We start from the raw sequence: 15,691 nt of genomic DNA on the forward strand, positions 1-15,691 counted from the left end.
TCATTTGATCAAATATTTCCATTAAGTTTATCTCTTCTTTTTTTTGAACGCCTTCCACCCGCACACAAAATGTGGGGAATTTCATAAATCAGTGGCCCGGAGCCTAGGTATTTATCCATTTACCATAAATAGCCGTTCGAAGAGAACGAAGCTGAAGTAATAAATGAATGGAATGGAAATTGTAGCAGCGTAGTTTGTGGCAAAAGGGAAAAGGGACGGCATGTCTGGCCAGTGATTGAAAAGAAAATTTGCCATGTGGGGTGGAAAAAAAAGGGGAAATAGAAAATGCGAGTTTCAAAGAGATGCCGCGACCTTTGACCGGGCAAATAAGAAGGCAAATAATTTCCGCAGCTCGATGGCGACACAAGTAGGACACAAATGTCCAGGCAGCGAGCCCAGAACCAAAAGAGCAAAAATAGACCAAAGTGTATGGGACAGAAAAGAACAGAACAGAGCAGAGCAGAACAGTTTCCGTTTTCCGTTTTCCGTTTCCTGTGCAAATATGCGAGCTGGTTGCCAAAGAGTTGGACAAGGGATGGGCAAAAGAAACAAACAGCCACCGAAGCTGTGGGCACCCTTTGCAGCTCTCCGCAGGACATCGGCTGAGATTTATCAAGTGCAGATCTACACATAACTTTTTAAGTATTTTTATATATTTTGATTCTGATTATCAGCTAAACTTGGGTCTCCTTGTTGCTTGAGGAGCGCTACCCCCTGTAAGGGTATTGGCACACAACATGCAGGCGCATGTGGCCGTGCCGTGGTGCCCTAAGTTGACATGATTTGAGACGGGTTCGTTTACGGTTACGGTTCTTAGTGCGCGTCTGCAGAGGGGTTGGCAGCTCCGCTCTGCTTCTGTTTCTTTGTGCCTGCAGGGGTCAGACAGGGGGGAGGCGGAGGCGGGGGCGGAGGCGCTAAGCTTGTTGTCGATGATGTTCCCACGGAATTTCGTTGTTCGAATCTGTCTGTCTGTCTCTCTGTCTCTCTGCACGAGTATGCGTGTGAGTGTGTGTGGGTTAAGGAACAACCGTTCCATTCTATTCACTGCCAGACGTTGGTTGGCTGTTCTCTGCCGCTCCCTCCCTGTTGGGTAAACATTTAAAAGCGCAGAAATCTGGAGCCCATCCACGAGGTTCGCTTATCCTTATTTGCGCTGCAATTGGATTGTGTTCGGGGGCAAGTTGCTTTCCATCTCCGCTGTGACACGTGATGTGTGTGATAAGTCCAAATAAAAGACAGTTCCACTCTCTGTAAGCTGTTTATTGGGTGGTGCCGCATCTACGATAACAATGACGATGCCTAACAAGCACTTTAAATTGCCATTTTGGCAGCACGGCGATGGGTTTTTATTCTTCAAAGTCTTCTCCTTCTTGGGTTGCGGGGGGGACCTTTGCTTTGCTGCCTAGTAGCTTGGTGGCGGCATTCATTATCAGTTGCAAGTGTTTCGTCGTCTTTCCAGCCAGTAGCAATATCAGCAGAGACAGCGGCAGCGTGAGGCTGCCAATCCAATACTGTTTGTAGCTCACAAAATTCCCCTCCGAGACGAGGCCGGATCCGGTCAGTGTTTGCTTAATTAGTACAATAATTTTGGTTTCCAGTGAGTGCCAGAAATCACGCATGCCCATGTCCAGATAGAAGATACTAAAAGACACTTCGTAGAGGAGCTTGACGGGCTCGTGAGATTGCGTCAATTCCTCGCCCACGTGAACCTTGCAGGCAAGCAGATCCATAACGGTCATTAGCACCAACACCGACGGCAGCACGGGTTTGTCAATGGTCAAGGGTCGGTGGTAGATCCATAGGCAGAGGTAATATATCAGGGCCGCTAAGCCGACACTGTACCAGTATGCCATTAGCTCTAGTCTTTGGGGCATTCAAACAGAAATCAATTTTACGCAAACAAACGGAAATACTCACTCAAAGGTTGCAGCTGATTTTATTTGTATTTCAATAATTTCTAACTAGAAATACTCCCAGCTGTACTGTGTCCGTTTCAAAGGCTACTATTATTCAAAGCATTTGACAGAAAAACCGCTTGAGAAAATGCTAGAAAGAGAATTGGGAGCTGTAAATGAATTTTTCATCTCTGTTGTACATCGCGCAGATAAAGAGAATTTGGTTGCTGCGCTTCATTAATTTTAACATTATTTCCACGTCTATTATTACAGTTAATTATAATAATAAATAAAAAGGCATGTTAATGATATTTTATTAACAATTCTTGGTGCATTTATGGGCCACACGAGTACGCTTTGTGTGGCTGTTTCTGCCATTAACAAACAAACATAAAAATGTACATAAACAATATGCTTCTCTCTTTCTTGTAATGCAATCTGTGTCTGTGTATCTCTGTATCTGTGTTTCTAGCTGTGCCTGTTCTACATCCGCCTGGCTGCTGGCTGCTCTTTCTTATACTTATCGATCAGCTTTTCCATTTCGGACACATCCAAAACAGTGTAGATGCTGTCATGATTGCTGCGCTGCAAGCTGCACATTTCGAAATTGTTCGGCATGAGAGTAGCAGTGCCCGGGGTGTGGTTGGCCCTTTCCAGATGGATGGATGCTTTGGCAGCTAGCTCCTGCTCCAGCAGAGATTTGGCTGCCTGAAAGTGCTGGCCAGTGGCAGTGGCCAGATGGCCAGATGGCCCTTGTAGCTGCCACTGGGACTGGAAGCGTAGAGCTGATAGCCGTAGACTTCGTCCCAGCCCATGAACAGAACGGAAACGCCAAAGGGCCGCCTGCCGCCGCACTGGATGTACGACTGCGTGATGGTGCATGTTTCGGCCACAAGTCTCTCACATGGAATCGTCTCGCCGAAGTTATATTGGAAGCATCAATCAGCTCGTGGCATCGGCCTCGCGACCCGTCCAGCTGCACGCCACATTATTGGCCAAGCGAAACATCTTTTCCGATGGCCAGCTGCCGATCAGTCGACTGTTGCGACACTCAGCGGCTAGAAGAACTCCATCCTTGGCAACAATACCCAGGCATATGTTGGAATTGTAGACAGCCGCCACGGCGCATTCCACCTGACAGAGGCAGCCGGCCGTTTGCCGAGAACTGAATGGCTCGGGGATCACAGAGACCTGACGTTGTTATACTCGTAGGAGTTCACTTGATCTGCTCCACCAGGTTTACAGAAATTATGGAAGGAATATCGAATAATTCTTGTACAAATTTCGGACACAAATTGAGTAAGGAAAATCCTATGATATTACGATGGTCGCTCGCTCAGCAGTTGTTCTATAAAAATCATATTCAACGTTGGGTATTCCCCCGTGCCTTTCCCCCGCACTTTTCTTGCTTGCCCATTCCTTCCGTTTCCCCTCCACGTCGCTGGATTTTTCCTTCTCTTCCTCATTTTACGACATCGTAAACAGCACATAACACTAAAGAGCCTGTGCGAGAAGGAGTGTATGCCCAAAAAAGAAAAACAACAAAAATAAGGAGCAAGTGGAAGAGGAAACTTGTCTTCCGGGAAGTGGGCGCGCGGACGCACAGGATGGGCGAGGGCTGAATGTGTGTAGACGCATGTCTCGTGTGAATAATAAAATAGTTTCGAGTATCCATTTGCATATTTAAAAGGAGGAACTAAATGTTTACCTCCTCTTCCTGTTCGCCGCCCACCTCCCTCCCTCCCGCCCGACACCATAACTCCTTCCATGTCTGTCCGCAGTCTGCTAATGGCTTTCCGCTAGCCCCCTTCCGCAGCCTACTTCCGCTTCGACGCCGCTTCGGCCACTTGTCGCCAGTTGCAGAGCAATTTTTTGTGTTGAAATTTCATTAAATAAAAGCAAACGTGTAAATGGACAACGGCACTGTACATATGTATGTACATATGTACATATATAAATATCTACATATTTATGTATGTATTTGTGGCTGCAACAGCTGTTGTCATATTCGCAGCATCCAGCTCTTGGGAGCAGACAGGGCTCCCCATTCCCCCCGATGGTTGGGTCTGCTTTGGGTCCCTTTGGTGTTCAAGTTTATTTTGGTTTTGGTTTTGGCGCAAATTCTTTTATCTGTAAGCCAGAGAGAGAGAGAGAGAGAGAGAACGGTTTTGGTTTTGATTGGGGAATTCAAGCAACGCACAGCGATACAGCAGCTCCCCCGCTGCCCACACTCTTGAGGAATGTACACAAATACACACACACAAATACACACACACACACATATATGTATTAGGTACTATGTGCATCTGTGTGAACGGAATTGAGTTTTTAATTAAGCGAAAATGTCGACACGACAACAAGGAATTTCTGCGAACACAAAACTTGTCCGAGTTGCGGCCATGACAGTGGCACTGGCAGTGGCAGTAGCTGTGGCAGTGTCCGCCTTCGCTTGGTTTATTTTTATATCCGCAGAATTATGCAGTACACAAATCTGTGTAGGAAGTCGTTGGATTAAAGAGCGTTCTGCGGTGCAAGCAGTTTTCAAAGCACGCGGCTGGAATTTGCGGCCTAATTGGTTTGGCAGAGCTTCGCTTTTCTCTCTGCAAGTGTGGGACAGAGGCAGCAGAGCCTGTGGGAAACTTGTGCAATGCTTTCAATCTGTTTTAGTTTCATCTGTAATGTGCACACACATCAAGCAGACCAATAAATAAGAGCTCACAAGCGTGGCCTTCCTTGCTATAAAAATAAAATTATGAAATTACGGTACAGAGCGCTGCTGCCCACACTTTGGGTACACTTTGGTTACAATCTGGGTACACTTTGGTTACTCTTTGGGTACACTTTGAAATGCATATTCCCGTGTCCAAACAAGCAGCTTAAACTCACTGTAATCGCATTAGAGAGCGTAATCGTGCCGAGTGCCAGAACGAGCAGCTTTGGAACAGAACACCAGCCGCACATCATTTGACCTTTGAACTGCGCCTTCAGTCCTTGCCCACCTATAAATATCTGTGCTCTGCGCTACTCTCATCTTTCTGCATTTATTCCGCACCCTCCACCACCGCCCTCTGTTGGGTGTGCCTGCTATTTCTATCCTGTAATCCGAGACTGACAAGCTCGGTGCCTGGATGGGGCATTGGATTTATTGTGTGTGTCTGGACAGCGAGTGGGTGTACTGTGTGGACGAACGCGGTACAATGATGAGTGACTCCGGCACTCCACATGCTCGTTTGTACGTTTATAAAACGCTTTTCTTCGCGGCCACAAAGTCAACTAAACACGCGCACGCCCACAGTGGGAATAAGTAGTGGGAAGAAACCCATGCAAGGACTTATCTATGTGCGAGTAGGTGGCACGAGTAAGCAGTGAAGCATCCTTCTACGCATTAATCGTAGTCGCAGAAGGGTATACTGGAACGCAGAAAGACAGATTGTGCAACTTAATAAGTGATTATTGCAAAGATTTGCTTGGGGATCAACGGCTGAGTGTCTCGACCGGACAGTACTCTCGCCTTTTAGCCTATTTCTACCAATGCATTTACATATCACATAGATGTAGCTACCTTAACTGATGGCCAAGTATCCCTCACTTAATAGGGATATCATTTTTAATTTGTTTGAAATTTGTTTTTAATTTCTTTCGGCATACGCTGCCACCTGGCCACCACTCACGTGTTTGTGCGAGACTGGCATTTGCGGCGGAGTGAAAATCAGCCAAATGTAATTTCGGTTTTAATGTTGACATTAATGTGGCAACATTGTGGTGGCTCCACCCGTGGCTGTGGCTGTGGCTGTGGCTCTGCCAAAGAACCTACTGCCGCTCGCTCAACTGCCAAACTATTTGCACGCTTCTTGGCTCATTTGTGCGGAGTGCAGTGTGCCTGCCAGCTGCCTTTAGTGGGAAACGAAAATATGAAAAAGCCAGGGCCAAACAACCCAACCACTACAAATTGTGGGAAATGGTAGACTCCCCTCTGAGCAGGCTGCACGAGTGCTGTTTCGGGTGCTATTTTCACATTGAATTCCCATTCCCCGTGCTGATTGCAATTTTTGTGGCTTGGCGCAGTGTAATTTTTTGTTTGATATTTCCGATTTGAGGGTTTTCTGGTTTTCCGGTTTTGTTTGCGCGTTTGCCAGCCGCTTGTTATCGCACTCAAACTCGTGTGTTAACAGAGCTCAGCTCTTTCGTGGTTCATATTTCATTTTACGTGCAAATCCATTCGGTGTAGTCATCAAATCTTGACAATCTTGCATTAAACTGAAGAGTCTAAGGCTCAAGTCTCACTTGAATACCTTCGTGCCCCTTCATTTCCATTCAATCTCAGTGAATTTCCGTACCCACTTTGACCTTGACCCTTCGACAGGCTTCGGTGTACCAGTGGGTGGGTGGGTCACGCCATTGGAGCATGATTAAATAGAAATATCTGCTTACGCCCGACACCCGCAATGCGACGGGGCATGTGCTCGCTCGTATTCATGTTACAGTTGTGGTATCGGGGGGGACGGGGGGTATGGGGAGGGTCTGGATCGGCCATTGTCATTTATTGTGATTATATGGTGCACATGGTGTCCTGTGCCGCACCGCCGGCTAATGATGCCACCATGCGGCGTCTGTTTTGCACTCGCTGGCCGTCTCTCTCCTTTCCTGACAGGTCGCAGGTGTCAATGGCCCCTTTGGCATGCACAAGGTACAGTTACAACTGGGAGCTTGAGAGGGATTAAAGTTTGTGTATTTTTATGATATTTTTCATGGGCCCCCATTGTCGCTTTATTAGCCAAGACGGAACGGTGTCAGTTGTGCGCTGCCTACTCGAACGCTGTCGTCTGTCGTCTGTCGCCTGTCGCCTGCCGCCTTCTGGTTGCTGCCTACCGGGGGGCACATTAATTTAATCGGCATGTCATTTCATGTTCAAAGTTTTACACCCTTGCAAAGGTAGCGCGGGAGCTCGTAAAATGCCTGTCGGAATTTCTGCCAACGGCTGCGTGTAGCCCACACTCGGTTGTCAATCTCAGAAGCCTGTGACAAAGGCCTCCATCCTGCTCTTGTCTGAAGTAACAATGGAAATGGATCGGCTGCACGGATGGGTGGGTGGAACTGCTTCAGTATGCTGCACGCACTAAATAAGTTCAGATTTTATTACCTCTAAGTCTCTAATGCGAAAATTCCGATTTCAGGAACGTTTCGCGCTGCTTCATTTACTGGCACTCATCTTAAAGGCTGGCACAAGCCTGTAATCAAACATCAAACAAACTCCAATTATTCATAAATGATAGATTCATGGGGAGAGAGCTCCGCCCTAAACATAAACATTTACTAGATCGCTGATGAATTCGGTGAAAAATTAATAACCATTTAATTGCAGGGAACAAGCGGCAATCAAAATTGATGCCTGTGCAGAAACCTCACCCACCGCACTATCCGAAACACTGTGGCAGAGGTGGGGCAGCGCTGAAGGGCCGCAATTAAGGGACTCTGAATGAATAATGGGGCTTGTTGCTGATGGGTATACATATTTACATGAGTATGTATGGGTGCCTGTGTAGAAACAAATTTGCATGCTTATCAAACCATTTGAATCCAATTGAATGAAATAATTTTTGAAAATTTCCAGCAAAATATAGAGGTAGCGTAGCAGGTGTAATGCATCAGCACAACAGCAGACAGCAGTAACAGCAGAACGGCATTAGCAGCAGATCAACAGCAGAACAGCAGATAACAGAAACAGCAGAACGACATTAGCAGCAGATTAACAGCAGAGAAGCTGTAACAGCAGAGAGCAGTTACAGCAGAACGACATTAGCAGCAGGTCAACAGTAACCCCAAGCATAACAGCCGAACAGCAGGTGGCAGTAACAGCAGAAGCGCATTAGCAGCAGATCAACAGCAGATAGCAGAAACAGCAGAGGGGCATTAGCAGCGGATCAACAGTGGACAAGCATAACAGCAGTACAGCAAAGAAGAGGAGTTTGCTGTAAAATCAGCTGAATTGGCAGAACACGTATGTAAGATGTGCAGAAAATCTTAGAAGAACGTTTAGTTATTGCTTAAAGAACAGCTCTGTCTATATCTATCTCACTCTTCGAAAATATATTCAGACAAGTTTTGCGTTTGTGCTTTTATATTACGAGTACTGAATGCAACGAGCAAGGATTTGCAATTAACTGGCAAATTTAATATTGGGTATTATTCGTTTTCGTTTTTATGATTTTCGGCATAAAACCCTGTTGGCCCCTCTTCGGCTTATCTCCATTCTTCTTCCCGTTCGTGTGCTTCTGCTTGTCCTTGGGTTATGGTCCCCCAACCCCATTCAAATTTCTGTGCTTTTGTGCGTCGGTCTTTGTTTGCTTTTTATGATGCTCTTTTTTACCCGAAGCACATGATTGACATTCGTTTTGCTTTGGCTTTTGTTCTTGCCTTATGGTTTATGTTGTTTTTCGCTTATGTTTTATTGACGGCCATGACAGCAGCCATTTGATTCGCTTGTGAATGCAGTTTTCGCCATTAACCGCCTCATAATTATTGCTCTCTTCATTCAGCTAAAAATACGCAACAAGAAATGAATAAAAATATCCGAGTAAATCCATTGGCACAACTCTCAATGTGTTTAATACAAATAAGAAAGTAAATCTCTTCCTTTTCGCATGATTTTCTTCTTCGTATTTATGAGAGTTTATAATTAAATCATTCCAAAATAACTTGCACGCGTATGCCTAAGCCTTTGCCATCCTTCTCAGCGCCCACTGCTTCCACTTGTAAGATGTGAAAATGTCTTGTAGCTTGTCGAGCTCCACGGATAAATGGAAGCATTCGTGGCAAATGGTCGGACAAATCTTCAGCCTGAAAGCTGATCATAGTTTTGCCTTCCAAGAATAGCAGCACTCATGTGTGGTGGGAGGTGGGTGGTGGGTGGTGGGTGGGTGTTACGAGTATGCCCATTAAAATGTTGCAATAATAATAACAAATATTGTTATGAAATGCGAAAATGCTTTTGCCTTGGGATGAGTGTGTGTGTGTGTGTGTGTGTGTGTTGGGGTGCTTCAAGTGTTGCCAACTCAAAAGATTGAAAGGGAATTAAGCGCAACTAAGCCACAATTAACCGTTGTTGCGGTCCTGGCTGGTTCCTGGCTCTGCTGCTGGTTCTGGCTGTGTGGGTGCGGATGTGGGCGGGGGGCCAACAATCTTCTATGGCCCCAGCCAGCATTCTGCCACATTTTGTGGCCATGGCAACGCTTGTGCAGCTCATTAGAATAGACGGCAGGACAGAGAGAAGCTCAAAGCGTGAGAGAGAGAGAGAGAGACAGAGTCAGACTGGCTGAGAAGGCAACATAGTAGTTGGATGCAACCGCAAAATGCCATCAGCAGATGCAAATGAAATGGCAATTTGCCATGTGCGCCAGTGGGCGTCACCGTGGGTGTGGCTGCTAAGTAGTTACTTCAATTAGGCGGCAAATTCATAATGTTTCCCCTTTGCAAACGTTCCGCCTCCCCCGCTCCCATGCCTCGGCCAAGAGCCACTCAAACAAAACGAAACGAAATGGGCGAAAGTTTGCCACGGCCTAGAACAAATAGCCAAAGAAAAAATAGGAGATGTGTGTGTGTGTGTGTGTGTGTGTGTGTGTGCAGCACAAGGATGATGTGCACTTTCCACTCGGACAAGTACTAGGCGGGGACAACGACTTACTTTACCCTCGCTGAGGGTAAGCACTGCGGAGTCTTTGAGGCGTACAAATTACAGAAAGAAGGCTTCGTTTTTCTGTCAACAGAACTCACGCTTATTCCCTAGGTAGATCAGCACGCGGAGACTATCTGCATCAGAATACTAAAGTGGCACAAATTTCTATTAAAAAGCAAGCAGAGTATTCAGAGACTCGCTGCTGCGAGGCGCTTCTCGTTTCTGATTGTTGGAATAAAATGTGGCAGCTGTGAGATATGAGGACACGTACGAGTGCGGCTCCGAGGCGGAAACGGAGCAGGACAATATAATGAATGCCACATGATTGGGGCAGCTACAATGCAGGGGCGTGGCAGCTGACACACGCACACACACACACACACACGCAGACATGACACCCACTCGGCTCCACTCGAATATATGCATATTCCCCACCCAAAGTTGGATGCCAGTCACCATCAGCATCATCCCTCCATCCATCCTCTCTCCATCATGCCCACGCCGGCAGCCAGCTCTTGGCTTCTGTCCGGACTTTATTAAAATTGCCCTGGCTCTGTTTGCTCACTTGGAAGTTGCTCGTATAGATATCGCTTTTAGACCCTCCCCGTCCTTATACTCGTACATTCCAGGCCGTCTTCCTTCCTTGTTTCGCACTACAACACCCACTGGTGCTCAAACACTTACCCATTTTTCGGGGGTGGGAGGGGGGCTCTGTGTTGAAGCTTTCAATATATTTAACAAAATATTTGCGTCTGACGAAAGTGACAAAATGCAATTGGATATACACATTTTTTCGGCAAAGAAACTTGGCCAACAGAAGCGGTAAAAGGTCGAGGGTTGAGGAAGAGCAAAATGTCTGTGCAGTGCCGAAGATTTTCTACAGCGTTGACAAGACCTTAGACGAAGTCTATTCCAAGGAAATATCAACGCCCCAAATATTATCTTTATGCAGAAAATAAACCAATATTTCTATTACAATAAATATTGATAAAATATCTCGAAGTCACTCGCTGGCAATATCCATAATTTCGAGCTGATTGTTGGCATACTATAAGTGGGTCATCGTGTACTTTATCGACATAACCTGCTAATGGGAATCTCTTTCAATGAAGCCCAACTGTAATCTCACTTAACCTTAATCCGGCACGAGACGAAAGGTAGCCAAACAATGCCACAGTCATATTTCTGCTGAAGTCACCAGAAAGGCAGCTTCCCCAACATCCTTTACCGCTTGTTTCATTATTTTTTATGCGCACACATTTCGCACAGAGTCCCGCACTAATCGAATCAGTCGAATGTCTACATATACTCGCATCCATATATGTATATTGGAATAATCAAGCCGAATTCTATGACAGTGCTGGACTTCGTTCAGCCGGGGGCAGCTGGAAATGGCCAAAAGTTGTGTCGCAGTGGAGTGCCAGCCGCATGTGTCACTGTCTCGCCCCTGTCTCTGTTAAGTGGATGACACTTAGCCCCTTCCGTGGGCCACCGTTCTGATCCACTCTCATTTCATTTCGATTCGCCTTTTTTGCTCCAAGTGCCACTTGAGCCACTCAACGCGAGACGGGGAACAAAATCGGCTGGGCAAGGGCACGGAAATGGGAACGGGATGGGAACGGGAACGGGGAGCGTGTGAATAAATGAGTTGGAGCTGAATCGCAGAGCCCCATGGGGTTTGCCGGGGGAAGTGCGAAAATCCGGACCAAAGGCAAATGAGCAATCGATGGGGAAAAGGGCTTCAATTGAATATGAATCGACTGTTGGATTAATATTGCTCACCCACAGACGAACCGAACCGAACCGCCACCCACTGAGCTTAATTTGTCGCCGAGCAAAACTAAACGAAAACGAAATGTAAATTGCCCCGACAAAAGCCAACAGCGTGGGGCAATCTCTCCATTCCGTTTTAGTTTCTTTTGCCCATTTTTATGGCTTTCAATATGCGAGCATAACCATAAAATACAAATACTAAACTGAACGGATACTCGCAGAAACAAAAGGCAAAGGACACACACTCGTACCAGCAGCAGCACCACGACCAGACCCAGCACAGACTCCCCACACACACTCGTGTGTGGCGCTAATGCCCCGCAAACGATGACGGGATGGTACTGGAACGAGTACGAGTATTAGTCGACCTGTTTGATGCTCTTCCAGCGATAGCAGTTCATGAAATATCCAAGCAAGTAGCCAACGATTAGATGGGTTCACTTCAATTGGGGCTTGGCATTTCCTCTCACCATTTACTCGTATATCTTTCCCATTTTTCGAGCAGTCGTGCATACCCCTTGGACCTAGGGCTGATCCAGTGCTGGTCTTTGGCTGGATGGTCGTAAAAACAAAAGCGGAAAAGTCTCAAAAATAGAAAATATTACCAAATGCACAAAACAAGTCGAAAGGAAGGAAGCGGGGCCAATTTTTTTCGTTAAGATAAAAGAAACGTCCAAGGATGAGGTTAGATTTGGGAGGACTTCTTGTGACCAAAAAGAAGACCACAAATAATTACACAAAAAATATTGCACCAGCCTTCTTCCACCTTCCACTTGTTCCCCCTGTCTGTGGGCTTGCTCCCGATTCCCCAAACAAATGATAAGCCCTGCAAATGAACAAACGACTCAACGGAAAACAACAACAAAAAGCCAAGCTGGAAAATTGCCAAAAGTATAAAAAGCAAAGGCAGCGCAAAAATATCGCCAGGCAATGGTGTGGGTGGGATTGTGATTGGATAAAGGCGATTTTCGTATCCAATTTAATGATAAAGTTATTCCCGGCATAAAGTACAAGCGAGAGAGAGGAGAGAGGAGAGAGGAGAGAAAAAACACTGAATTGCGTTACCTAATAGTTTTCTCTACCAAAAATAGTCCTTCACACACGATTAACACAAGGATTCCCATTCAAATGGATTGAGTTGAATGAACTAGAAAATATTTGGGACGTTCTGCTGCCCGCTGGGGCGGGGACTGGGACTGGGGATGGTTGAGGGACTCTTTGACTTTGGGCCAGCTTCAACTGATTAGCCACTTCGATGGCTTGATTGATGAGGAACTCGCAGCCGACACGTGCCTGCCACTAACCATAATATCAATTACTTAAATATTTCCACTCTGGCCCCATCCCCGCCATAACTTCGATTATTTCTTGTAGTTCGGTTTGACCATTTGAATCGCAAGATATTTGAGGTGGCTTTCGCCTTCTCTTGCGAGGAAATACATTTATTTATTGATACCAACAAAGTCTCTTTGCCACTGATTTATCGGGGGTTTGCTTTGATGAGTAACCTTACCCCCAACCTCCAGAGCCATTTGTCCGCTCCGTTCTACATGTCTGTCATTAGCATTGCGATTGTCGGAGGAGAGTCGTAAAGTGCTTGACGAAAAGGGAAGGCTTACGGCTACTTAAAACCAACTTAAAGCGTGAAGGATGCCTGTCGAAAGGGCGAAAGGGCGAAAGAGAAAGGGGAAGTGAGTGAGTGAAAGTCCTTTACAAGGTTGCGAATAAGAGCGGGCGGGGGGCAAGGGGTTGGCGCTGTTTGAAGCCAAAGCTCAGTCACAAAGATAAACAAGCAACAAATTAAAATGAATTAAAATTGTGTAAAGTTGTGTGAAAGTCTCGAGTGATGATGAAGTGGCCAAGGGGTTAAGAGCGCCAGAGCGGAAGGTTTTTGGTCAGGAGAGGGCTGTCGGTGCGGCATTGCGAGGGTGCTGGGGTGCTGGTGTGGCTTTGGCTTTGGCTTTGGCTTACCCAGGCAATGGCTAACTAAGATTAATGAGCTGGACAGGGAGCCGCAAGAGCTCCAAAACCAGGAGACGTACGTCGAGTACGAAGGCGTTCAGAGCCAGGGGCACGAAGGCGTTCAGAGAAAGGAGCTCAAAGCGGTCCAGAGCCGGGAGCCAGTAGCCTGAAGATGTACGAAGTCCAGGGGCTAGAGTGGCAGTGGCTCCACTTGAATGGGTTAAGGTTCAAACCCTGGGTCCCGACCCAAAAGTAGGGCAGAGTCGCGAGTCGCGAGTCACTGGCAAAATGAGGTACGATGGGCACCCAGGATGGTCTCCAGACCCACTTGGTTTTCCATTACATTTCAATGCCATTTTGATAAGTTTTGCATAAAGAAGGTTGGGGACATGCAAGGGCATCCAAGGCGCCAGCTTGTCCTTACTCGCATCCCATGATTAATACAAGTTTTGTGTGCTTTCTGGCCCAAGCAGAATTCCATCACGGGTAAATGCACTCCGCCTCAACCGCTGTCAGCGGCAGTTGTACAATTGAAGCCATGTTTAGGGGAACATTTTGACTAATGTTGCGAACAAAAGCCCTGCAAATGTATTCACCGGGTGGAATGGACTGCGTTCGAGGCACAGACTGACTGATGGAACGATTGGGTCCTTGATCGATGGGCCCCCGAAAAAAGGGCAGCAGCGTGATGCGGGCCAAGAAGATTGTTAGTAAATCAACAAAAATGTTTCTCCTTCTAATGCATTGTTCAAGAAGAAGGACAAGTTTACATACGGAATGGAAAAAGTATATGCCAGGAATTTGGCCAGCTGATTTTTCAAGCTTTATGCTCTGCCCCAGCCAAAAACACAGCCCCCAATAAAAAAAACCTCAAATTTCATTAACAAATAACTATTTAATTTAAATTAATTATTGCGGCCCTTTTGGATTGGCCGACACTTGCCAAAGAACAGTTTGAAGACGCCGCTAAAACAGGATCTAAAATTGAAGAGCGGCGCATCGTGCCCCTTGCATTGGGCCCCGTCTGCCCCACACTCTGTCTTGTCCCATTTCAGGTTGACCTTCTTGAACTCTGCCTCGTACTTGGCCTGTCCGCTCAGGGCCAGCTGGCGGAAAGCGTTCCTCCTCTGCTCCAACACCGCAGACACAGACTCACCGCTCCTCACACGCTTCAACTCAGCTTCACGCTCTGCCACGTACTCTTTCTGTTGGCAGGAAGACACGGAATAAGCCCGTTCAAAGCCAAGGAAAATGTGCTGCTCGATGCTTCTCACCTTCTCGAACTGTTTCTTCTGGTTGGGCGTTAGACCCTGCCAGGCATCTGCGGCACTGTTCACCAGTTTCAATAGCCCAATGCCTTCCCCGGCAAAGACTTCACGAAAGTCGCGCCAGAAATTGAAGTGGGCGCAATCGTTGACTGAGTCCCAGTCCCAGTCCCAGTCACTGTTCACGTTCATCGTCCCAAAATAATATCGAAAACTCGGAGAAATATATAAAAAAGTGTACGTTAATTTGAACTTGTTGATTTCAGTCGTTCAGCCTTCTGCTCGATGCTGAATAAATGATACAGGCAGTGAGGGAGTGACACATCGAATCGAATGGAAAAGGCACACTTTAATTGTATGCCTCGTTCGTGGAAGGTGTAGCCAGAGATTCGTTCCACATCCTACAGATCCACCCATAGGCTAACGATCGAGAAATGTTAATGTTGCTTTCTGCACACCAGTAAAAGCACTCGAAAAATGTCCAATATGCTCTTTGGCGGCCCATAAAGAATCGCGTTATCCTGGCACTGCCGTGCCCCATTCGAAAATCGTTCCATTAATATTTCTTCATGCACAAATTCCCAGCTTTTGTGACCCACGGCAGGCATGCAACAGTGCCATCAGTCGCTCGACTCAGTGGCTCATTATTCAGGTGCGTTCCCCGGCACCAAACCCCGAACAAATTGATGATCAACATTATCCTTAATGCAGTGTCACGACAGCACGAAGGGGCTGGTGTGGAGGTGGAGGTGGAGTAGCGATGCAAATGCAAATGCACATAAACTTAATGTTCTCCTGTCGGTCACATATTTTTTCATGGCTTTCGTTCATTGAAGTTTTGTGCGACGAGCAAGCAAGGGCAAAGTTGCAAAATATTTATGCCTCTCTTCATCCTCTTCACCCTTCGCTGTGTGTCTGTGTCTCATGAAGTAATGCACTTTATTGAGTGCATTGAGACTCCAAGACCAAGGGACTAGGGACTAGGGACTAGAGACTGCAGACTGGGGACAATGGAGACCGAATTGTTCAGTCACTTTCTCTCCAGACACTTTCAGTGACGGCCATCTCAGTCACTGCAACTGCTACTGTCCCCCTGCTTCTCTTGCTGCACCCTCGGACTGCTC

At 46.6% G+C, this 15,691-nt stretch overlaps 3 protein-coding genes across 3 annotated transcripts in view; all 3 read right to left on the reverse strand.

Moving 5' to 3' along the window:
* The window catches only part of LOC117903035 (allatostatin-A receptor), an 82,073-nt gene that overhangs the window by 32,212 nt on the left and 34,170 nt on the right, over positions 1-15,691 (reverse strand). The window lies entirely within an intron of this gene.
* Positions 1,236-2,044, reverse strand: LOC117903036. Its single transcript, XM_034814766.1, has 2 exons — positions 1,918-2,044; positions 1,236-1,863 (listed from the first exon to the last, which is right to left on the reverse strand). Exon 2 carries the CDS (start codon positions 1,851-1,853, stop codon positions 1,347-1,349), a length of 507 nt encoding a protein of 168 aa, XP_034670657.1. The 5' UTR covers positions 1,854-1,863; positions 1,918-2,044; the 3' UTR covers positions 1,236-1,346.
* On the reverse strand, positions 2,838-14,835 carry LOC117896513. The gene is made up of 4 exons (XM_034804878.1): positions 14,577-14,835; positions 14,240-14,507; positions 13,383-13,468; positions 2,838-3,086 (listed from the first exon to the last, which is right to left on the reverse strand). Exons 1-4 carry the CDS (start codon positions 14,757-14,759, stop codon positions 2,838-2,840), a joined length of 786 nt encoding a protein of 261 aa, XP_034660769.1. The 5' UTR covers positions 14,760-14,835.

This window comes from Drosophila subobscura, chromosome A (assembly GCF_008121235.1).
Source record: "Drosophila subobscura isolate 14011-0131.10 chromosome A, UCBerk_Dsub_1.0, whole genome shotgun sequence".
Classification (NCBI taxonomy): Eukaryota; Metazoa; Arthropoda; class Insecta; order Diptera; family Drosophilidae; genus Drosophila; species Drosophila subobscura.